Here is a 20,217-nt window from a genome sequence, read left to right as displayed (position 1 = left end):
TAAACAACCCCACTACACTATTATAATGATCACATGGGAATTCTTTGTACTTTGTCGGATCGTAAATGCCCCACAAGAAAGAGCATCTCCTTGCGCATGAAATTGATGCCGGCCCCTGTCTTGGAACTCACCACCAATACATCCTTGATGGCATTGCGGTATTGCGCTATGTCCTTTTGAACCATGGTAACGCGACGTGCAAGATCTGGAAGCACCGGGATATCACATTTGGTCAACACGATTTGAAATCGCACTCGTTTGCTATGATCGTCAAGCATTAGATGCATGTCAAATGAATTAAAGGCACGCGTTTACCTATTCAGCATTTGGAGGAAATCGAGATCTGCTATTTTAAGGCCTATCAATGTATACGTTAGCAATGCTGTTTGATGGATGTATGTATATCACTCACCATGACGAGCATCAATCACCACATAGACTCGTTTCAGAATTTTACGGCTTGAGATGTAATCTTCCATCTATTGAGACATTGAGTGACATGCCCTAATATCAATAATGGCAATGTGCGTGCATTACCAATTGACGCCATGCTTGTCGTTCCTTTTCATCTACGAGTGCAAAACCATATCCAGGCATATCGACCATGAAGAAGAGGCGACCCACAGAGAAAAAGTTGATTTGTTGTGTCAATCCTGGTTTGTCTGATACACGGACCACCGTTGAAGATGCGAGACGATTGAGCAAGCTTGATTTTCCTACATTGGAACGTCCTGTAAACGACGATACGATGAGTTTGAAAATTGGGTTGTCAAGCAAACATTGGGATACTTGCCTACCACAGCAACCTCGGGTAAATCTTCAGGTGGAAACGATGCAGGCGTTTTGGCACCGGCAAAGAACGATGTTAAAGGAAACTATAAATACAAGTTAGCAATGATTCATGCATATTGTGTGTCAAGGATGAAAACTTGCTTTAATCTCTGGGTCAGGAGGACCTTCTGGTTTTTGCAACGTGCGTACAACACCTTCATATCGTTTTGTGCGTCGCAAGGACCCAAAGCCAAGACGTTCAAGCTTTTCAAATATCTGTCGTGGTGGTTGGATTTGTCTGAATTTGGCGCGATTGGACAAGCTGCTCATGCAGCGGCATTGTGTGAGGCGAAACAAGGTTGACATTGGCACAAGAAGCAAGTAGCGAGAGAGGGAGAGAGCCGATCCGACACACAAGTCTTTATTTCTTTGTCCCCTCCATTCCCGACAACGGACTCCACATTATGCTACGCCAAACGATCTATGCACTTTCTTCAGCTCCTGGCAAGGCTGGTGTTGCCGTTGTTCGTGTATCAGGCCCACGTGCCAAGCAAGCGTTAACAAGTTGTACCGCTGGCAACGCACGATCGTCATGGCGACCACGACAAGCTTACTTTCGATCGATCCAGCATCCACACACACGAGCACCCTTGGATCGTGGTCTTGTCTTATGGTTTCCAGGGCCACATAGCTTTACCGGAGAAGATATTGTCGAGTTGCATGTTCATGGTGGCAACGCCGTCGTACGCAGTGTGCTGGATGCCCTTGGTGACCTTCCGGATTTCAGGCCAGCGGAGCAGGGCGAATTTGCTAAACGTGCCTTTGACAATGACAAGTTGGATTTGACTGAACTCGAAGGGTTGGCGGATCTTTTGAATGCTGAAACAGAAGCACAACGACAACTTGCATTACGGCAGGCTGAAGGTGGACTACGTGTACCTTATGAGCGATGGCGAGAACAAATCATTCATTGTATGGCTATCATGGAAGCTGTCATTGATTTTGGTGAAGATGAACAAATTGATGAAGGCGCAACCGATACGGCCGTACAAAATGTCATCGATATGCGTAATGCCATCCTGAAGCATCTCGACGATAAACGTGTTGGTGAAATCGTACGTAACGGTGTCAAGGTCACTATTGTTGGTCCACCGAATGCTGGAAAAAGTACATTGTTAAATATGCTTGGTAAGTAGTCCTTGTATATATCTCTTGTTTCACGCCATGCATCATGCTCATGATCATGTGATTAGCAAAACGTGAAGCAGCCATTGTATCCGATATACCCGGTACTACACGAGATGTGGTCGAAGTAACATTGAATCTTGGTGGCTATCCTGTGGTCATCAGCGATACAGCAGGATTACGTGAATCAACCGATGTGATTGAAAAAGAGGGCATGAAGCGTGCATTATCGAGGTGAGTACGAGTATCCTCTCCCCTATAGAAGAGAAAAACTGATATATTCGTAATGGGTGATGGTAGACTGGATCAAGCCGATATCAAGATATGCCTCATACCACTTACGGATTGGGATCGATTAGACCAAATAGTGCATGACGTGGTTGACAAGAACACGTTTGTTATTCTCACAAAGCAAGATCTCACTGATGACAGCATGATGGAAAAAGCACGGGATCAAGTGGCACAAAAAGCACGAGGAGTATGGGCATTAAGCTGCAGGACCGGTCAAGGTGTCGATCCATTTCTCAATGACATGATTGGTTTATTAAAAACGACGTTTGATGATGCCATATCAAGCCCAGCATTAATTACACAAGCACGCCATCGCCGACATTTGCAGGATTGTGTTGAGGCATTGGATCAATTCCTTGGTAAGCAAATCCCTCTCTCCTTCTCTTTCTCCCTTTTAGACTCATTCATTCATTCATTCATCCCATCTAGCAACGCCAAGTGAAGAAATCGTGTTGGCAGCAGAAGAATTACGACAAGCAGCCAATGCACTTGGAAGGATTACTGGTCGAGTGGATGTAGAGGATGTATTGGATGCACTCTTTAGCCAGTTTTGTATTGGGAAATAAATACTTTGACATAAAAGAAAATACAATGGATGATAACTCAAGACTACTCTACAACACGCTCTTCAATCGCTTTTCAACTTCCTCCCAGTCGTCAGTGGGGATTCTTGTAATTTCACGCTCGAAATGCTTTTCAATCATCTCCACCATTTGCCAAGTCTGCTTGTTGTGAACAAAATTGATGCTGACACCAGTGCGACCAAAACGTCCAGTACGACCGATTCTGTGGAGGTAGGCTTCGTAATCGGGTTGGCCTCGGTTGTCGGTAGGCAAATCGTAGTTGATGACAAGGGTAATTTGAGAGATATCAATGCCACGTGCCAACACGTTGGTAGTAATAAGGACCTTGAATTCACCACGTCTGAAATCATCCATCACCTTATCACGTTCCTCAGGCGTCATACCACCATGCAACGATACAACAGCATGGCCCATCTCTGTCATTCGTCGAGCAATCTCATCTGAGGATTCACGCTTGGCACAAAAGATGATACTTTGGCTGACGGTCAAGAGATCATACAAGTTGCAAAGCACTTCGTACTTGTGTTCGACGCTGTCACAATCCATGTAAAATTGCTTGATGGCATCCACACTTAATTCCTCACGCCTGAGCGAGATCTCATTGGCACCAGGGGCGAACTTGGAGGCGAACTTGCGTACGTGATCAGGGAAAGTGGCTGAAAAGAGAAGAATTTGAGGCTTGCCACGGATCATTTGTTGAATACGAAGACTTTGATCACCCAATCCAGATTGATCCAACATGTTGTCAGCTTCATCAAGGCAAAAGATCTTCAATGCTTGTACAGGCAAAAGTCTACGGCGAATGGCTTCCATCACTGTGCCTGGTGTACCCACAATGATTTGTGCTTGGACGGCTCTTCCCTTCACAAGAGAATCCTTGACAGCAAGTGCGGTCGTCACTTGAGTGAATTTGGACATTTCGAGTACAACATCCATAGTCTGGCGGGCCAATTCACGTGATGGTGCCAAGCAAATGGCTTGTGGAAGCTTCACGGATGGATCAACACGGCTCAACATGGTAAGAACAAAAGCACCCGTCTTGCCAGTACCACTTTGCGATTGGCCGATCATGTTTCTCGGTCTATGATTTCCATGCCCCCAATCAGTTACCAAATAATGTTGACTCCCTAGCACAAACACACTTACGGGTTGGATAAGAGAAGAGGCAACGCGCGTTCTTGGATCTTGGAAGGTTTGTTGAAGCCCATAGCATAAAGACCCTTGAGAAGTTCAGGTTGCCTTTGTATATCCATTGATCAATAAACCTTTTGGATCAACACTCTTTCCCCTTTTATACTTACAATCCTAATTCTTCAAAAGACTTGACCGAGTAGAGAGGGGAGTTGGGGTCGGCTTGTTGATCGGCAAGCTTGACTTGAACCGCATGTGTGCTTTGGATAAGGTTTGATGATGATGGGCCTATAAAAACATGTCCACCATTGAATATCTTATCCATTCATACCTCTATGCTTGACTTACCATTTGCTTTGTCCTCAGGCTTTTTATCAGCAGCAGGTTCCTTGTCCTCAGGTTTCTTATCAGCAGCAGCTTCTGTTGGAGCAGGCGTTGTTGCTGGAGCAGGTGTGGATTCAGGTGCGGGTGCGGGTGCAGGTGCTGAAAGGTGTCGTTAACCACATTAGATAACCCATAGAGAAGGTCGACACACAAACACCAAATACCTTTGTCAGTGCTCAGATCGCCAAGCTTGCTGGTGAGATTGTCGACAGTATCTATAAAGCAAACGTAAACAAGACCAAAATGAGTAAAGAGCACAAGGTAATAAAGGTAAAACGAGAGATCGATCCTTGGAATGGGTCATTGCGAGATCGCCTGTTTGGAACACGGCAAAGAAGGCGCCCATCTCTGATATATACCATCGGATCCGAGAATCTGGCAGAATCAAGAAGGAAAAACGTACCACCTGACATTCCGAGTGATGAAGGAGAGTGGAAGGAAAAGAGAGAGGGACGTGGATGGAAAATGCGTCTGCCTAACGGAACCAGAAATAGGATGCAGCAGCAGCCGCAAGCTTACTGTTGCACAGCCCATTTTGCTTCTTCACGCTGTACAAGAACAAAGAAATGGAAATGATGATCCATCATGGCGTCAAGGACCTTCTTCATAGTCTTACCTTTACCATCATAGAATAAACTTCCAGAGTAGTATTATGATCAACCCAATAGGAGTGATTAAATGACCTTTTGTATACATGAGATTCTTTGGATCTCAAGTCTTCAACAACATGATCTCCATATGGTTTCCTTTGCCGATGACTTTATTCAACTGATACATGATCAATGCTTTTGTTATACATGACATTGCTCTTTATGGAATGTTGCTTCATCTTGAATGTGTTAGATCATTCACTTATTCTTGGTCGATTGTGAACGTTTACATGGATCATCTAAAAACTACATAGCTTTCTATCCAATATCAAAGTTGGCGCACAATGTGGGTAAGGGACGATGCCACATATCGTAGCAGCCGGATGTACCTGATTATCCATTGTAATGAGATCCACTTGTAATGTCATCCACTTTAATAACAACCTTTTACATGATCCATCTACGCTATGATTTGTAGAATGTGAGCGGTTATTGTTTCAAAAACAAGACCTGATCACCTTGTCGATGATGCACCCACTCAACAAGAAACAAAGAATCATGGAGGAAGAATGTTATTACTATTGATGGGAATGTTTATTGATATTCAATGGTCATTGATACGCTGATGTTTCATTGATCAAAGAGGTAAAAAATGAAACTTGGTCATTGTTCGATTGGAGTTGACATCACATCATTGACAAATATGGAAAGGGATGTTTTTCTTATTAAGCAGCCAGTGCTGCGGGCGTAAAGATGACTGGCTGATGATGCCATGCTGCGGTAGCTGTGAGTGAATAAAGCGCCTAGGAGGCCCACGGCATTTTTATCATTCTTCTTCCACTTTCTATACTCTTTTACGCAACATGCAAATCTTCGTCAAGACCCTCACTGGCAAGACTATCACCTTGGAGGTTGAGTCATCTGATTCAATCGAGAACGTCAAGAACAAGATTCAAGACAAGGAAGGCATTCCTCCTGATCAGCAACGTCTCATCTTTGCCGGCAAGCAACTTGAAGATGGCCGCACTTTGTCCGATTACAACATCCAAAAGGAGTCCACTCTTCACTTGGTGCTTCGTCTTCGTGGTGGTATGCAGATCTTTGTGAAGACTCTCACTGGCAAGACTATCACCTTGGAGGTGGAATCCTCTGACTCTATTGAGAACGTCAAGAACAAGATCCAAGACAAGGAAGGTATCCCACCAGACCAGCAACGTCTCATCTTTGCCGGCAAACAACTTGAGGATGGCCGCACTCTCTCTGATTACAACATCCAAAAGGAATCTACTTTGCACTTGGTGTTGCGTCTTCGTGGTGGTATGCAAATCTTCGTCAAGACTTTGACTGGCAAGACCATTACTTTGGAGGTGGAATCCTCTGATTCCATTGAAAACGTCAAGAACAAGATCCAAGACAAGGAAGGTATTCCTCCAGACCAGCAACGCTTGATCTTTGCCGGCAAGCAGCTTGAAGATGGCCGTACTTTGTCCGATTACAACATCCAAAAGGAATCCACTCTTCACCTGGTCCTCCGTCTTCGTGGTGGTATGCAAATCTTTGTGAAGACTTTGACTGGCAAGACCATTACTTTGGAGGTGGAATCTTCTGATTCTATTGAAAACGTCAAGAACAAGATCCAGGATAAGGAAGGTATCCCACCAGACCAGCAACGCTTGATCTTTGCAGGCAAGCAACTCGAGGATGGTCGTACTTTGTCTGATTACAACATTCAAAAGGAGTCCACTCTTCACCTTGTCCTCCGTCTTCGTGGCGGTTTTTAGCTTCTCTATCCCTCCCTCTCTCTCTCTACCACCTCCCCTCCCCTTTATCACTTGCACATATGACATGATAACTTGCAAATAAATCTCACTCCCGATCAAACATAAACTTTCTTTATGAGTAATGTAATAGTATTTAAAACATGACGTCCTAGCCTTTGAGAAGCAGAGAAACGGCATAATGAAAGGATGGATGTTATTTGCCTTACAAGAAGCATATACGAGGATCTCAGCCTGTAATGATGATAATCTGGTTGTAGTGTTTGATTTTGAGCGTGCCGGTTTTTGGATACGAACATGCATAGCAAGGAAACACACATCATGACGTAGATTACAATTGGATTCAGGTATACATAAACCACATGGTCCTATGCGATCCTAAAGGTGCTTTGGTGGAGGGAGAGCTTACTGTAGTGAGTTTCAAAAGTCATTAGGCACCATCTATGTATCATTCTTCTTGGTGCATGACAAGACGCCGATACGTACACATGAGCAGTTTTATGATCAATATCTATTACACTCATCGCTTGTGCTTTCGTGATTGATGCATTCATACACTCAACAAGAAGAAACCTGGTACCTTTTTCTTCCTTCAGGATTGGCATGTTGTCAAAAGATCCTTTTCCACTTGTGACGATTAAACGATTACAAGTCATGAGACTAGGGTAATTTTATTTGCTTGACGAGACGTATATAATAAATGGAAGGTTGGAGTAAAAGCTGAAGAAAGAAAAGGAGGTGACACAGCATTGCATGGGTGTAACCATTACTCTATCCTCACGTTGCCCGGTGACACAATATGCAGCTGCCCGTCTCTTTCGAAAGATCTACAAAGAGAAAGAGAGAGAAAGAGAGAGAAAGAGAGAGAAAGAGAGAGAAAGAGAGAGAAAGAGAGAGAAAGAGAGAGAGAGAGAATAAAACAAGTTGATACCGACAAAGAGCAAGGAGGAGAATGATGGATGACGATTGTGGTGTACATGATGAATGAGCATTGTCGTCGTCTCCTTTTTACAATGTCAATGATGCATTATTGTTGTCAATAGCAACAACACGGGATTCTTGCTTCTGGTCAGTGCTCCTCAATGTGGCAATAAAGGTGTACATGTATCAGGAGGTATGTATGTGTACATCATTGTGTGGGAAGAAAGAGTAGGAGGAGGTGGGGACATGTTAGCCCGCTACCAGGGGGCCACTATAAGATCACTATCGTGTGATGTCTTTACGCGTATCTACGCATTCATGTTGGACATTTCTTTTTCTTCTTTCCACACAACCAATCTCCTCAGCTCATGACAAGAGACACCTCTCGACACCACCACACAGCTTCTATCCAAGTAGGCAAGTTCACAATGGGCATGTTGGACAACACTTTACGACATTGGCCCTAATCCCTCATTGCTTCCTTCTTTCTAGCACTCCGCATTCGCCCATTGACAAGCCAAGATCGTGCCCAGCCACGCTTTGCAAGCTTGACTGAAGACGATATCCTTGAAGTCCAAGATAACAGCGTGCACGTGATTCCACATAACAAGACATTCCATTTTGATCATGTATTCCGACCCTCTTGCTCCCAAGCTGAGATCTTCTCTACGGTTGGAGATGCTCTTGTGAATAAGTTTGTTGATGGTAGGTATCGCTTTGGATTGTTGACTTGGAAAAGATAACATTAACATGAGTCTCTTATTACATGATGTAGGTTACAACGCCACCATTCTTGCCTATGTATGTTGGATATCTCACTATGATGATAGGATGCTCATGTTATGATATTAGGGACAAACATCTTCAGGAAAGACATACACAATGGGAACAGCAGCATCACGTTTACAAGAAGACGGCATTGTGCCACGAGCCGTATCGAAGCTGTTTGGGTTGCTGCATGGGGACAATAGCATCGGGCAATCCAGCATCAAAGTCTCCTTTATCGAAATCTACAATGAGGAGGTGATTGACTTACTCAGCCGATATCCACCCTCTGAGCGACCACCGATCACTATCCGTGAGGATCCAAAAGGCCACATTTATTGGACTGGTGTACGTGAAATGACTGTTCACAGTGCCTGTGATGTCCTTGATTTCCTTCAACAAGGCTCTCGTAACCGAGCAACGGGTGCCACCGATATGAATGACAAGTCTTCACGCTCGCATGCTATCTTGACATTGTCATTGAAAAGAAGGTCCGATCGTGGTGATAACAAGGGCATGATGGTCACTTCAAAGTTCCACTTTGTTGATTTGGCGGGATCAGAACGACTCAAACGCACGGCAGCACAAGGCGATCGCCGTAAAGAAGGCATCAATATCAATGCTGGATTGCTCGCCTTGGGAAACGTGATTTCAGTGCTTGGCAGTGATAAGCAGCAACAACATGTGCCCTATCGTGATTCCAAATTGACACGGCTTTTGCAAGATTCGTTGGGTGGTAATGCGGCTACCCTTATGATTGCATGTGTCAGCCCAGCCGAATACAATCTATCTGAGACAGCCAATACGCTACAATATGCAAGTCGTGCTCGCCATATTAAGAACAAGCTGCAACAAGTGGAAGAATGGATGACGACCGATAATATCGAATTACTACGCAACATGGTTGCATCCCTTTTGAAACATCAGCAACCTATTGGAGATAATACGACGGAGCCAACCTATCAACAACAACGACTCATGATTGTCGACTTGCAACATCAGCTGAAAACCCAAAAGCATGAGATGTCAGCCACACATAAAAAAAACCGCCTTGTCGAACAAGAATTGCATCAGCTCAAACAACGAAACCAGCAGTCCCTTTGTACTAGCGACTTTTCGTATCTTGTGGGACCCGTCATTGAAGAATATGAAAAGTGCATTTCAGCACTCGAGTCGCAGCTTGCTATGGCACGAGCCGCTTTGAATCATGCCGATAGAGAGATTGATGAACAGCATAAGAAGGTTGAAAAATACGAGATCGTGATGGATGAGCAGGAGCGATTGATCCAAGAATACGAGCGCAACAACAAGAACAGCAAACAACAGCATGATTTGGAGAAAGAATTGGATGCTCTTCGATTAAAGAACCACGGCCTTCAATTGGATCTTTTTCAAATGTCAAGGAAATACCTAGAGCTGCAACGCCATGAAGAAGATGATGATGGTGATTATAAGCGAGCATCTGTATCCTCTACATCGAGTCATAGCAGCAGTGGATCTACCGTGGTAGCAGCAGCATCAGGAGGAGAAGGAGGAGGAGGTCAATCGAATGAAAAGTGGCATGAGGATCGAAAGGCGCTACACGACCAAATACAACGATTACGATGCAACGTCCTTGCATTGCAGACACAAGCAGATGAGCGAGATAATGCTGCCGAATCACGAATACAGCGCATGAACGAGAAGTTACAGGCCGTGATCAAACAGAAGGAAGAATTGCAAGCCAAATTGTACGAGAATCGAAATGAGGATGCAGATGGATTTTTCCATAGCAGGCGAAGAGATATCGATCTACCAGAAACGACCAGCCAATACGTTGCTTTGCATGATCAATACTCGGATTTGACCGATCGTATGCAATCAGCTGTGGATAAACTCAGGGCAGTCGTACAATCATCACGAAAGAGCGCCGTGCTTATGCGACATATGGCTGACTTTGAGCGACAACTCGAAAAGCACAAGTCCAAAGTGATGGATGCAACATTGAAACTGGAGGTCGAATTTGATGAGTTTTTTCAGCAAAGAAACACCGACAAGATCGTGCTTGTGCTTTGCCGTGCCAAACATGGATTACACGACCTCAGCCTAACAGCCGTCAAACTTGAGGAAAAAGTACAGCAAGCTGAATTGGCATTGACTGATAGGGCAATCATCCCCACAACAACACCCGCCATATCAACCTATACTAGCTTGTACTCATAACAACGATTGTAGAAAGCCCCCTGATCCCCATCCCAAATCTTGTATATAGCTTTTGTTTAAGGAGTACATAAAAAAGCGTTGATGTTCATTGTGGTTTCCATGACAATGAGAGCTTTACAAAGGACCATCCACTTTTAACATTCATGTCAATGCTTGATCCTAAGATCCTCCAAATTAAATAGGCATGTAATCATAAGCCGTAAAGGAATGATAAATACAAAAGGGTCAAAGAGTATATAGATACAAACAAAACCATTGTGAGTGAGTTTTCTTCCATCAACAAAGAACTGTACTAAAAACAAAGGACTATGTATGTGTGTGCAGGGGAATCATTTTCTACATTTATGGTGTCTCCTTCTTCTTCTAGACGAGATGAATATGAGTAAAGATGCAAGATGTAGTCTTTTTTATGTACTTACAGAATCCTCCATGGCTTTGACCTTAGCCTTGAGCATGGCAAGTTCAAGTTCCCGTTTAGCAATCTCCTGCTTTCTCTTGTTTGCCTCGATCTGTTTCTCCAGCTGCTCCTTTCTTTGTTTTTGCTTCTCTTCTCTGATCTTGGCTAACTCTGCAGCACGTTGCTTGATCACTTCGGGATCAGGTTCAGCTTGTTGTTGTTGTTGTTGTTGCTGTTGCTGCTGCCAAGATTGTTGTTTTTGTTGTTTATCATCCACCTTTTTCCAATACACCTTGACGAACCGGTTTTTAAATAAAACATCAGGACATTGATGAGCGGCCAGCGCTTCAGCGTGTGTCTTGTACTCGATGAAGGCTCGCTGAAATTCGGGCTGAAGACTGATATCAACAATGGTGCCAAACTTTTTGAATGTCTCCGTCACCGCTTCCATATTGCACGAGTCCATTGGGATCTTATCGACGACAATGGTATTGTTGTTGGGATCATAGCGTGTCGTGAAAGGCTGATCATGGAATTTACCCATACGACCATCACGTTGTTGTCGAGGCCTAGGATGATGTGGCGATTGTCGTTGTTGATGGTGATGATGATGACGAGGTTGCTGCTGCTGTGATTGATCTTGTCCTTCAGCCGATTCAATAGGTGCTGTTGTCATATAGGGCATACCATCCATACCCATTTGGAAATGGTACATTTGATCTAGCATTGATATTAACATCCATGTTCCTTTGATTCCTCTTTTTCCTCCTCCTCCAATTGAATTACCTGGATTTTGCATGATCATTGGGTTCATACCCATAGCCCCTGAACTTCCCATAATAGCTTGGAACTTTGAATAGTCGTTGACTGTAATCTGCTCTTCACCATGGTCGAACTTGCAGCTATCACCATACATACAATAGCCACGTTCTATGAAATGAAAAAAACGCCTCGTTTAGAACCAACCCCATGGTATGCATCAAATCCTCTCCTCCTTCTTACCTTCAAAATTGCGGCAAGGAGCTCGACGACGTTGTTCTCCACCTGATGACGATGAGCCTAGTCGTTGGCGTAAATGTGACGGTAATCCTGAATACCGGCTCTGTTCATCTCCACGCACTTGTTTTGACGGTCGATCATCTCCTTCTGCTGAGTATGTACGTTTATCGCCTGTTCTAGGTGATGACGGTGATGCATCTTCAGTAGCAGCAGTTGTGGAAACGTTGCGACGCTTAAAGTTTCGATCATCGTCATCCTCTTCTTCATCGTCATCATCGTCATGCTTATCACGCTTTTGGCCAGCGGATGCTGCTGCGGAAGTATCATCATTCGTAGTATGGTGTTGTACATTGGTTGATCCACCCTCCTTTTGAACTGTATCAATCAAACGCAAGAGATCGTCCACAGCTTGTTCAGTTTCTATCAATCACGTGGCAACAAACATGAGCTTAATCATTCCCCTAAAAAAGTCGTTGCTCATAGTACTCACTTGAGGCGTCTTCACAAAATACAGCTAATTCTTCTCGAAAGACCTTTTGCAACTCATCGCGGCCGTTTTCTCTCTCGACGAACATCATTACGAAATCGGTCAATGCTTCTGGGTCGGCTTCGACACTAGCATGAGTGAAACGCGTTAGGAAACTGATCGAAAAGAGTGGATGGCAACCAGATCAAGGTAACCATGGAGGCTTCTTTTGCCTAGCTACACTTACTATTGGCCAAGAGTATCGGGAAGCTTTTCACGTAGTGATGCGAGTTGTGTACTGCTCAATTTCATTGCTGGAATAGTATAAAAGAGAAAGAGAGAGGGAAGGAGAGGGAGGGAAAAATACAACCGGACTATGCACTGGCACAAGCAGTCGGAATCTTTCTCTTGATCAAACTCCACGATTCAGCTCTTTCGTGACGAGCATACAAAAGAACCATAGATAGAACGTTATCCTTTATGTACATCAATATGATTGCTCTTTTATTATTATAAATTTGTAATACACTATGCAAGACCATTGGGATTGGGATAAAAGACAATGCTATTTGGGTCTGGGTTTTCACCAGGATCCACCACTGGGTTGAGTGAATTGGGATTGAGGAAAAACACCGTAAGGTTGAAAACAATACCAGCGAGAATGACCGAAAACCATACAACCACTGGTAAAGCCTCCTTGATTTGTAAGAGTAAAACATTCTCTAGCTTGCGTTCAGAAGCTGATCGAGCGCTTGTGCCCCAACCCACATCCCACAAGGAAACGAGTGCCCATAGTTTGGCAGGAACAAGACCAAGCAAGTAGTAGATCGAGTAGAGTGGGAACGCAAGGAAGCGTAAGGACCGTGAAACGATCAACGAGTAGATGGTCTTGATACAAGCGATAGCCATAAGCGATACGAGCCAAACAGCAAGCACAAAGGGAGCATGGGCCCACAAGATGTAAAAGATGGAAAAGAGCAATACAAAAGGGTACACACCCTGATAAAACAGCTCAGCCGCCATCCATGGACTATGTTTGTGCAAGCTTCGAGCATTCCAAAGTAATTCACGATAAAAGCTCTTGGACCACCGTGTTTGTTGTTTGAACCATCGTAAAAATGCAGTGGGTGTTTCAGTCTCACAAAAGGCGTAATGCGTGTAGACGACTCGATAGCCATGAAGTAATACACGATTTGTCAAATGCCTACAATGTTTGAATAAGTCACGTGTTTATACAACCACCACACATCTTTTTTACTTACCGATCATCACCATAAGTACATTCCATGCCAAGGAATCGTTGTGCAATCCAATCATCCAATATCTCTGCCAATACGCTTGATCTGTACAATCCCATTGGACCTGATACGCATGTGACGCAGCGATTGAAGCTTTGTGCAGCACGTTCAATGTTGAAAGCCATCCAATAGCGCAACGACGACATGAATGAAAGCAAAGAGTCACCAGCATTCCAAATACGCACATCACCTGCAGCCGCACCAATGTTGGGATGCCAATACAAAGCACGTTCCATTTCAACCATAGCATTAGGATCAAACTTGGTATCAGAGTCAGTGGACATGATAGCATCACATCCAGCCTCCATCAACACCCGAAAAGCTGTGTACATGGCATGGCGCTTTCCACAATGCGGTTGCAAATAACATACAGCACGGGTATCCGTAGGCAACAATACGGGTTCTTCACCTTCCCACATGGTCACACGTTCCTCGTCCTGGCTGCTGCTGCTGCTGCTGCTGCTTCCTTGCCGTTTTACGGGATCCATATCATATTTCTTGTATTCCATCTTTTCAGGATCTTGTTCAGTGGATGATGTTGCCTTTGGATTCTTTTGCGCCAGCGCACGTTCTGACATGAGATAGGGTAACACAACAGTCGAATGACCAGGGAATGCCTTTTCAAAAATGGATGCCATTTCATGATCCTCTTGATCCTTGCCGTCCACCACCACTACAATCTTGAAGGGATCAGGATACCGGAGCCGTTGAATTGATTCGAGACATTGTAAAAAGAGAGTGGGTTCTTCACGATAGCCAACCACCGCCAATCCAATCTTGCTCGCCTTACGAGGTGTTGTTGTTGGTGATTGTTGTTGTTGCTGCTCTGTGGATTCCGATTTGTAGGCTGAGACGGGAAGGGGTGTCTTTTCACGATACCGTGCCAACATGATACGATTGAGCGTCGCGAATAGGAGTTGCAGAATAATGAAGCAAAAGACGACCGTGCCATACACACCAAGAGCCCAAAACGACTTGCGAGCAATATGGATATGCAATGCATACCCAACGATCGCGGGCACCACAAATAGGCATGATATCGTAATCGAGTATATGATTTTCAGTGGTAGAGTCCAGATCATTGTCCGCTTGTTGGCATCGAGGTATGAACAAAAATGATCTAAAGAAAATAAAGAGGGCACTAATCATCAAAAGTCCAGATTATGCACACACACACATCCATATTCACCTCGCTTGTTTAATCCCGCTTGGACTCAGTGCAATGTTTATCACCGATGCTGTTGTTGCTGTTTCGATTGAAAATTGAATAAGAACATCTTTGTGCCATCATTGCATGTGGGGACAATCATCATTGGTTTGGTTGAAATGTATACACAGTATACCAAGATTGCTTTTATGAATAATACTTTGGTAAACTCAATTAGACTATGCATGCATCATAACATGACAACAATTGGGAGTTTGGTGTGACTCGAAGATACAAACAAATAAAGCGCAGCGGTTTTTTCGAGGAGAATGTGCCCTGAAGTCATCGGACTCGGTGGCACAAACAAATAGTTACTTGACAGCGTTTTCAGGTAGTGTAGTACATTGTTGTTGTCGATTAGGAGGATGGTGGAAAAGGAAAAAAGGTATATGTGTATGAGAGTTGGGGTGATATAAATGTGAATGTGCGTGATGGTGGCTAGCAAATGTGTGTGTGTGTGTTGAAAAACGAGAGATAAGAGAGAATGGAATGAGTGATGAAGTTGTTGGTGACTGATTACACATGCAAAAAGATTAAAAAATGAAGGTGGTGGTGGTGGTGGTGGTGTTCAATGTCGGTGTGTAGTGTGTGTATGCGTTTTTGATAGGTTGTTGATATACTAGGAGTCAGCAACGGCCAACTTTTGAATCATGACTTCGTCCTCATCCTCGTCATCATCTTCTTCTTCCTCGTGACGTAGCATCTCGAGCCGTTTGGTCTCATCGATCAAAGCAATCATGTCATCGGTATTTGCTACATTTGAAAAGAAATCATGCTAAAGAAAGTGAATGATTAGCATATACATCGCAATCGAAAAAGAAGAAAGCCATATCTACCTTTAAAAGCTCTTCAGCATCCGGCCGATCTTTGGGATCCATCATGGTACAAAGTTGCAGAAAATCTTTGAGTTCTTTTGACCAACGATCCGCTTCTTCGAGTGGTGGTAACCCATTGGATGCAATCAAAACAACAGCCTTAAAGCAACAAGGTTAGCCATTTTCCATGCTAATTTAAATCATTGGATGTTCCAACGCTTGACTTACTCGAAGGGGTGGGTACTCCACATAGGGTGGATCTCCTTGCATCATTTCCATCATCAATACACCCAAGCTCCAGATATCAGCCTTGGCATCATACTCTTGGCCCTTGATGACCTCAGGTGCCTATCAAACCAAAGGTTGAATATGCTATCCTTCCAACCTAATCCACCTTTCATGCATACCATCCAATAAGGTGTACCAACGATAGAGTTTCTGTTGGGTTGCTGCTTTGTCAATTGGGCGCAATGACTAAAGTCGGATAGCTTGATCTCGCCACGTTGACTCAAGAGCACATTGTCGCTTCGGATATCACGATGGATTCGATGCAGGCGATGAATACGGCAAAGCGCGCGCAACATGTCACGAGCAATACGTGCCATGTGTGCTTCTGAAACCACGTCATCAGGATTTTCCATGTTGACCGCAATAATATCCGCGAGAGATACATCCATGCATTCCATGACAACCTAATGATTCAAGATAGATGAATAAACCAAGATCCCAATAAAGAGAGTAGCTTACATACCCAAACCTCATCCTCTGTCATATAACAACCAATGTATTCCACCACATTAGGATGTCGGCTCATCTTCATGGTCGTCAACTCATTGCGTATTTTGCTCAGCTTTTGAGTAGCAGTCTTTGGAATCTTTTTGATGGCAACCTAAATGTCGACCCAGTTGAGTGGATCTCTCCAGTGTAACGGACCACCTCTCCCCCCTCTTCTCACGCCATCGACTTACCAAACGACCTGTGGCAATGTGTTTAGCAGCAAACATGGGTCCAGATTCACCTTCTGCAATCAATACGAAATCGCTATAGACCGTTTCAGGATCCACATTATCCACAAGATCATCTAAAAATACACATTAGCCCATTGAACACTTTCCTTCACACTTTTTTCTTTACCAATGAAACTTGAATCAAGTGAAAGATGACTTTCGGAAGCAGCCAATGCGGATGAGGGTGGTTCAATATCTGGAATAGCATACACTTAGTAACCATGTTTTCCCCTTATCATGATATCCCATCCTCAAGGTACCTTCCATCTCCTTGGCAATAAGCGATGACGATGACGATGATGGCATTGGAGGAACATCTTTGGATAAATGGGCGAGTTGTAATAATTTTGAAGAACGAGCTCGTGTGGGTGGTGCAAAGCCCAAAGGCAAAGTGCTTCGAGGTCGATTTGGATCCGGAGTGTTTTGATTCTCGTGGGGTGAATGTGGCGAGTCGGGCGGCGGCGGAGGAGGAGGTTGCTTGAGTTGATTGGCTTGTAATGATTCAGGCATGCGCATTTGCATCATGTCCTTGACCATCTTTGGGTGTGCAAGCATGATTTCTTCAGGAACACCCGATGCCTCCAAAATATGCTGCCATTCCAATGGTAATCCAATCAATCCACTACCTGTCGTATCCACTTGAACATGCACATTGTGTTGAACATTGTATGGTTTCCCGATGATGGAAGGTGACTTTTTCAATGTTGATGTTGATGACGATGTTGTAGTTGTTGTTGTAGCTGTAGCTGTTGTTGTAGGCGTATGTTGCTGTGATCGTTTGGCTGTGGTCTTGTAAACGTCACTATCGGATGCAATGGATTGTTTACGTCGAGTATCCATAGGTTGAGGAACGAGATTCGGATTGATGTAATTGGTGTCAAGAATGTCGTCGCTAGGTAATGAGGATTGCTGCCATACATCGGGAAGACCCTATAGCCAGCCCCATATTAATCCATGATGTCCCCCTCCAAATCCAACATGATGTTCCATACCATGAATCGACCATTGTTCTTGTTGTACTCTACATGGATACCATGCTCGAATTGTGTTGGTTTTCCAATGTCGAGAACCTTATCGGTAGGTGAAGTCTGTTTCCGCCGTGCACTGCTCTTTGAGACTTTGGATGACATGGAGGCGTTTGATAAGCTTGGATGGTTGTAAAAGCGTACAGAGCTGGATAGAGTTGACGAAGATTCGGTTTTACGTAAGCTGCTATAAGCCGATGGCGAGAAACCAGCAGTGGATGGTCTGGAATCGGGCTGATGAGGGTTGCGCTTGGAGATCGACGTTTTTGTGTCTGTATGGAAATGGGCAGAATAGCTCGATGGGGCAGGTTCTGTGGATGCAGTGGTTGATAATGTATTGCCCATGAAAAGATCCGCTAGGATGAAGTGAAGAATAATACTCGGTACAATGAAGACGTGAGGAGGAGGAAGAGGGGAAAGGGGAAATGAGTCGAAGTAAAAGACAAAGGGGAAAAAGAGTGAGTGTATAAAAGTGTGGGTGTGGGTTGTGTGAGTGAAAGAGAGGAGAAAGAACAAGATAGAACACAAACATGCTATCTGCAAAAGGGTACTCTCACTCACTCACTCACTCACTCACTCGCTTGCAACTGTGTGCAACATGAAAAAAGCAATTCCACCACATGGCATATCTATTAACCAGCTCTTTTGCATTTAAAAAGGGATCATGCATTGTTATTTGATATACGATGATGGGTGGAATGGTGGAAGGAGGGAGGGGGAATAGAAGGATAAAAAAAAGGTAGTACTTTATACAGCTTTCTATGATATTGTAAATGGGCTTACACCAAACCAGCAGCAGACATAGCCTATACACGTGCATTGTTGTTATTGACGCTGTCTATTGTATTACATAGAATTGACTTACCTCCTTCAACTTTGAACCAAGCTTAGCAGGGGAGGGAGTGACAATGACACCAGCCTTCTCAAGAGCAGCAATCTTGTCTTGAGCACCACCCTTACCGCCAGAAATAATGGCACCCGCATGGCCCATACGACGACCAGGTGGAGCAGTCAATCCAGCAATGAATGATACAACTGGCTTGGGGTTCTCACGAGACAAGTTGTATTCTTGTAAAAAGGCAGCAGCTTCTTCCTCAGCAGTACCACCAATCTCACCAATCATGACAATGCCTACCAGTAAAGATTAAATGACATTGTTTCTATTTCCCTCGAAGCACCTATCATTTACTTACCTTCAGTCTTATCATCTTCCAAAAAGATCTTCAAGCAGTCAATAAAGTTGGTACCATTGAGGGGATCACCACCAATGCCCACGCAAAGGGTTTGGCCAAGACCAGCTTGAGTGGTTTGGTTGACAGCTTCATAAGTCAAAGTACCAGAGCGTGAGACAATGCCGACCTTGCCGCGTTTGTGAATGTGACCAGGCATGATACCGATCTTGCATTGTTCAGGGGCAATGATACCAGGACAATTGGGACCCACGAGACGAGTCTTGTTTTGAGTCATCAAAGCTTGCTTGACACGAACCATGTCATGTTGAGGAATGCCTTCAGTGATAGCGACTACCAAAGGAACTTCATTTTCAATAGCTTCAAGAATAGCAGCAGCAGCACCAGGTGGAGGTACATAAATGACACTGGCATCGGGCTTGGTCTCTTGAACAGCCTGCAAGTCGTCGGAAGATAGAACAATCAATCAATCATCTACCCCACACATATACACACACACACACACACACACACACACACACACACACACACACACACACACACACACACACACACACACACACACACACACACACACACACACACACACACACACACACACACACACACACACACGCCTATACGCGTCATGTGGGAAAAATCCATCCCTCTCGCTCTCTCTTACCTCTCGCACTGAACCAAAGACAGGAAGGCCTAAATGAGTTTGACCAGCCTTCTTGGGTGAGACACCACCAACCATCTTGGTACCATATTCAATGGCTTGCTCAGAGTGGAAAGTACCCTATTCCTATTTCAATACATGGCATCATTTCATTTCATCGCGTTTCCACGCATTTACCTGCTTGCCGGTAAAGCCCTGGCAAATCACTTTGGTGTCCTTGTTGATCATAAGGTTCTTAGCTGTGGACTCGTAACCACCTGCTTGGCTGGCAAAAGAACGTCGGGCGGCAACAGCTACCAAAAGAATAGGCATGAGTTGAGAAAAAAACACGTTGCTATGATACATAAATAAACTTGTCTTACCAGCATGGCGTGCAATGGTGGAAGCAGATTTGAAGAGCATTGTAAAAAGAGGGAGTTAAAAGGTGTAAAAAGAGAACGCCTTGGCCGCTGTTGCCTTTCACATGAGCCGTGCAAGTCCGCTCAACGGAAATGAGCGGAAGCAATAGCATCCTAATCCGGTCAATGATGCATCTCAGGATAGTAACAAT

General features: G+C 44.2%; 9 protein-coding genes across 9 annotated transcripts; 3 read left to right on the top strand and 6 right to left on the bottom strand.

Annotated features, from left to right (window-relative positions):
• Positions 1-29: 29 nt before the first annotated feature.
• Positions 30-1,101, bottom strand: O0I10_008204 (ribosome biogenesis GTP-binding protein YsxC; the record flags this gene model as incomplete). The annotated part of the gene is made up of 6 exons (XM_058488211.1): positions 30-261; positions 316-358; positions 413-479; positions 538-731; positions 794-875; positions 934-1,101. The coding sequence occupies 6 exons, from the start codon at positions 1,099-1,101 to the stop codon at positions 30-32; spliced, it is 786 nt and encodes a 261-aa protein (XP_058341104.1).
• Positions 1,102-1,235: 134 nt separating this feature from the next.
• O0I10_008203 (tRNA modification GTPase TrmE) lies at positions 1,236-2,813 on the top strand (the record flags this gene model as incomplete). The annotated part of the gene is made up of 4 exons (XM_058488210.1): positions 1,236-1,959; positions 2,025-2,190; positions 2,257-2,606; positions 2,677-2,813. The coding sequence occupies 4 exons, from the start codon at positions 1,236-1,238 to the stop codon at positions 2,811-2,813; spliced, it is 1,377 nt and encodes a 458-aa protein (XP_058341103.1).
• A 48-nt stretch (positions 2,814-2,861) lies between these two features.
• O0I10_008202 (uncharacterized protein) lies at positions 2,862-4,759 on the bottom strand (the record flags this gene model as incomplete). Its single annotated transcript, XM_058488209.1, has 6 exons — positions 2,862-3,912; positions 3,978-4,070; positions 4,133-4,250; positions 4,311-4,445; positions 4,511-4,561; positions 4,750-4,759. 6 exons carry the CDS (start codon positions 4,757-4,759, stop codon positions 2,862-2,864), a joined length of 1,458 nt encoding a protein of 485 aa, XP_058341102.1.
• A 1,040-nt stretch (positions 4,760-5,799) lies between these two features.
• Positions 5,800-6,717, top strand: O0I10_008201 (polyubiquitin; the record flags this gene model as incomplete). The annotated part of the gene is made up of 1 exon (XM_058488208.1): positions 5,800-6,717. The coding sequence occupies one exon, from the start codon at positions 5,800-5,802 to the stop codon at positions 6,715-6,717; it is 918 nt and encodes a 305-aa protein (XP_058341101.1).
• A 1,286-nt stretch (positions 6,718-8,003) lies between these two features.
• Positions 8,004-10,602, top strand: O0I10_008200 (uncharacterized protein; the record flags this gene model as incomplete). The annotated part of the gene is made up of 4 exons (XM_058488207.1): positions 8,004-8,052; positions 8,128-8,340; positions 8,411-8,436; positions 8,488-10,602. 4 exons carry the CDS (start codon positions 8,004-8,006, stop codon positions 10,600-10,602), a joined length of 2,403 nt encoding a protein of 800 aa, XP_058341100.1.
• Positions 10,603-10,944: 342 nt separating this feature from the next.
• O0I10_008199 (uncharacterized protein) lies at positions 10,945-12,776 on the bottom strand (the record flags this gene model as incomplete). Its single annotated transcript, XM_058488206.1, has 6 exons — positions 10,945-10,965; positions 11,022-11,719; positions 11,786-11,929; positions 12,002-12,418; positions 12,489-12,613; positions 12,712-12,776. The coding sequence occupies 6 exons, from the start codon at positions 12,774-12,776 to the stop codon at positions 10,945-10,947; spliced, it is 1,470 nt and encodes a 489-aa protein (XP_058341099.1).
• A 216-nt stretch (positions 12,777-12,992) lies between these two features.
• On the bottom strand, positions 12,993-14,652 carry O0I10_008198 (uncharacterized protein; the record flags this gene model as incomplete). Its single annotated transcript, XM_058488205.1, has 2 exons — positions 12,993-13,668; positions 13,727-14,652. The coding sequence occupies 2 exons, from the start codon at positions 14,650-14,652 to the stop codon at positions 12,993-12,995; spliced, it is 1,602 nt and encodes a 533-aa protein (XP_058341098.1).
• Positions 14,653-15,588: 936 nt separating this feature from the next.
• Positions 15,589-18,161, bottom strand: O0I10_008197 (uncharacterized protein; the record flags this gene model as incomplete). The annotated part of the gene is made up of 9 exons (XM_058488204.1): positions 15,589-15,744; positions 15,806-15,943; positions 16,013-16,132; positions 16,192-16,476; positions 16,536-16,673; positions 16,753-16,865; positions 16,919-16,987; positions 17,052-17,721; positions 17,784-18,161. The coding sequence occupies 9 exons, from the start codon at positions 18,159-18,161 to the stop codon at positions 15,589-15,591; spliced, it is 2,067 nt and encodes a 688-aa protein (XP_058341097.1).
• A 434-nt stretch (positions 18,162-18,595) lies between these two features.
• On the bottom strand, positions 18,596-20,069 carry O0I10_008196 (succinyl-CoA ligase [ADP/GDP-forming] subunit alpha, mitochondrial; the record flags this gene model as incomplete). The annotated part of the gene is made up of 6 exons (XM_058488203.1): positions 18,596-18,622; positions 18,682-18,947; positions 19,010-19,442; positions 19,671-19,787; positions 19,845-19,960; positions 20,030-20,069. 6 exons carry the CDS (start codon positions 20,067-20,069, stop codon positions 18,596-18,598), a joined length of 999 nt encoding a protein of 332 aa, XP_058341096.1.
• Positions 20,070-20,217: the final 148 nt, after the last annotated feature.

Source organism: Lichtheimia ornata (assembly GCF_029851405.1).
Source record: "Lichtheimia ornata isolate CBS 291.66 chromosome Unknown scaffold00042, whole genome shotgun sequence".
NCBI classification, from domain to species: domain Eukaryota; kingdom Fungi; phylum Mucoromycota; class Mucoromycetes; order Mucorales; family Lichtheimiaceae; genus Lichtheimia; species Lichtheimia ornata.
The sequence above is the reverse complement of the archived record's forward strand: the minus strand, read 5'-3'. Positions and strand labels throughout refer to the sequence as shown.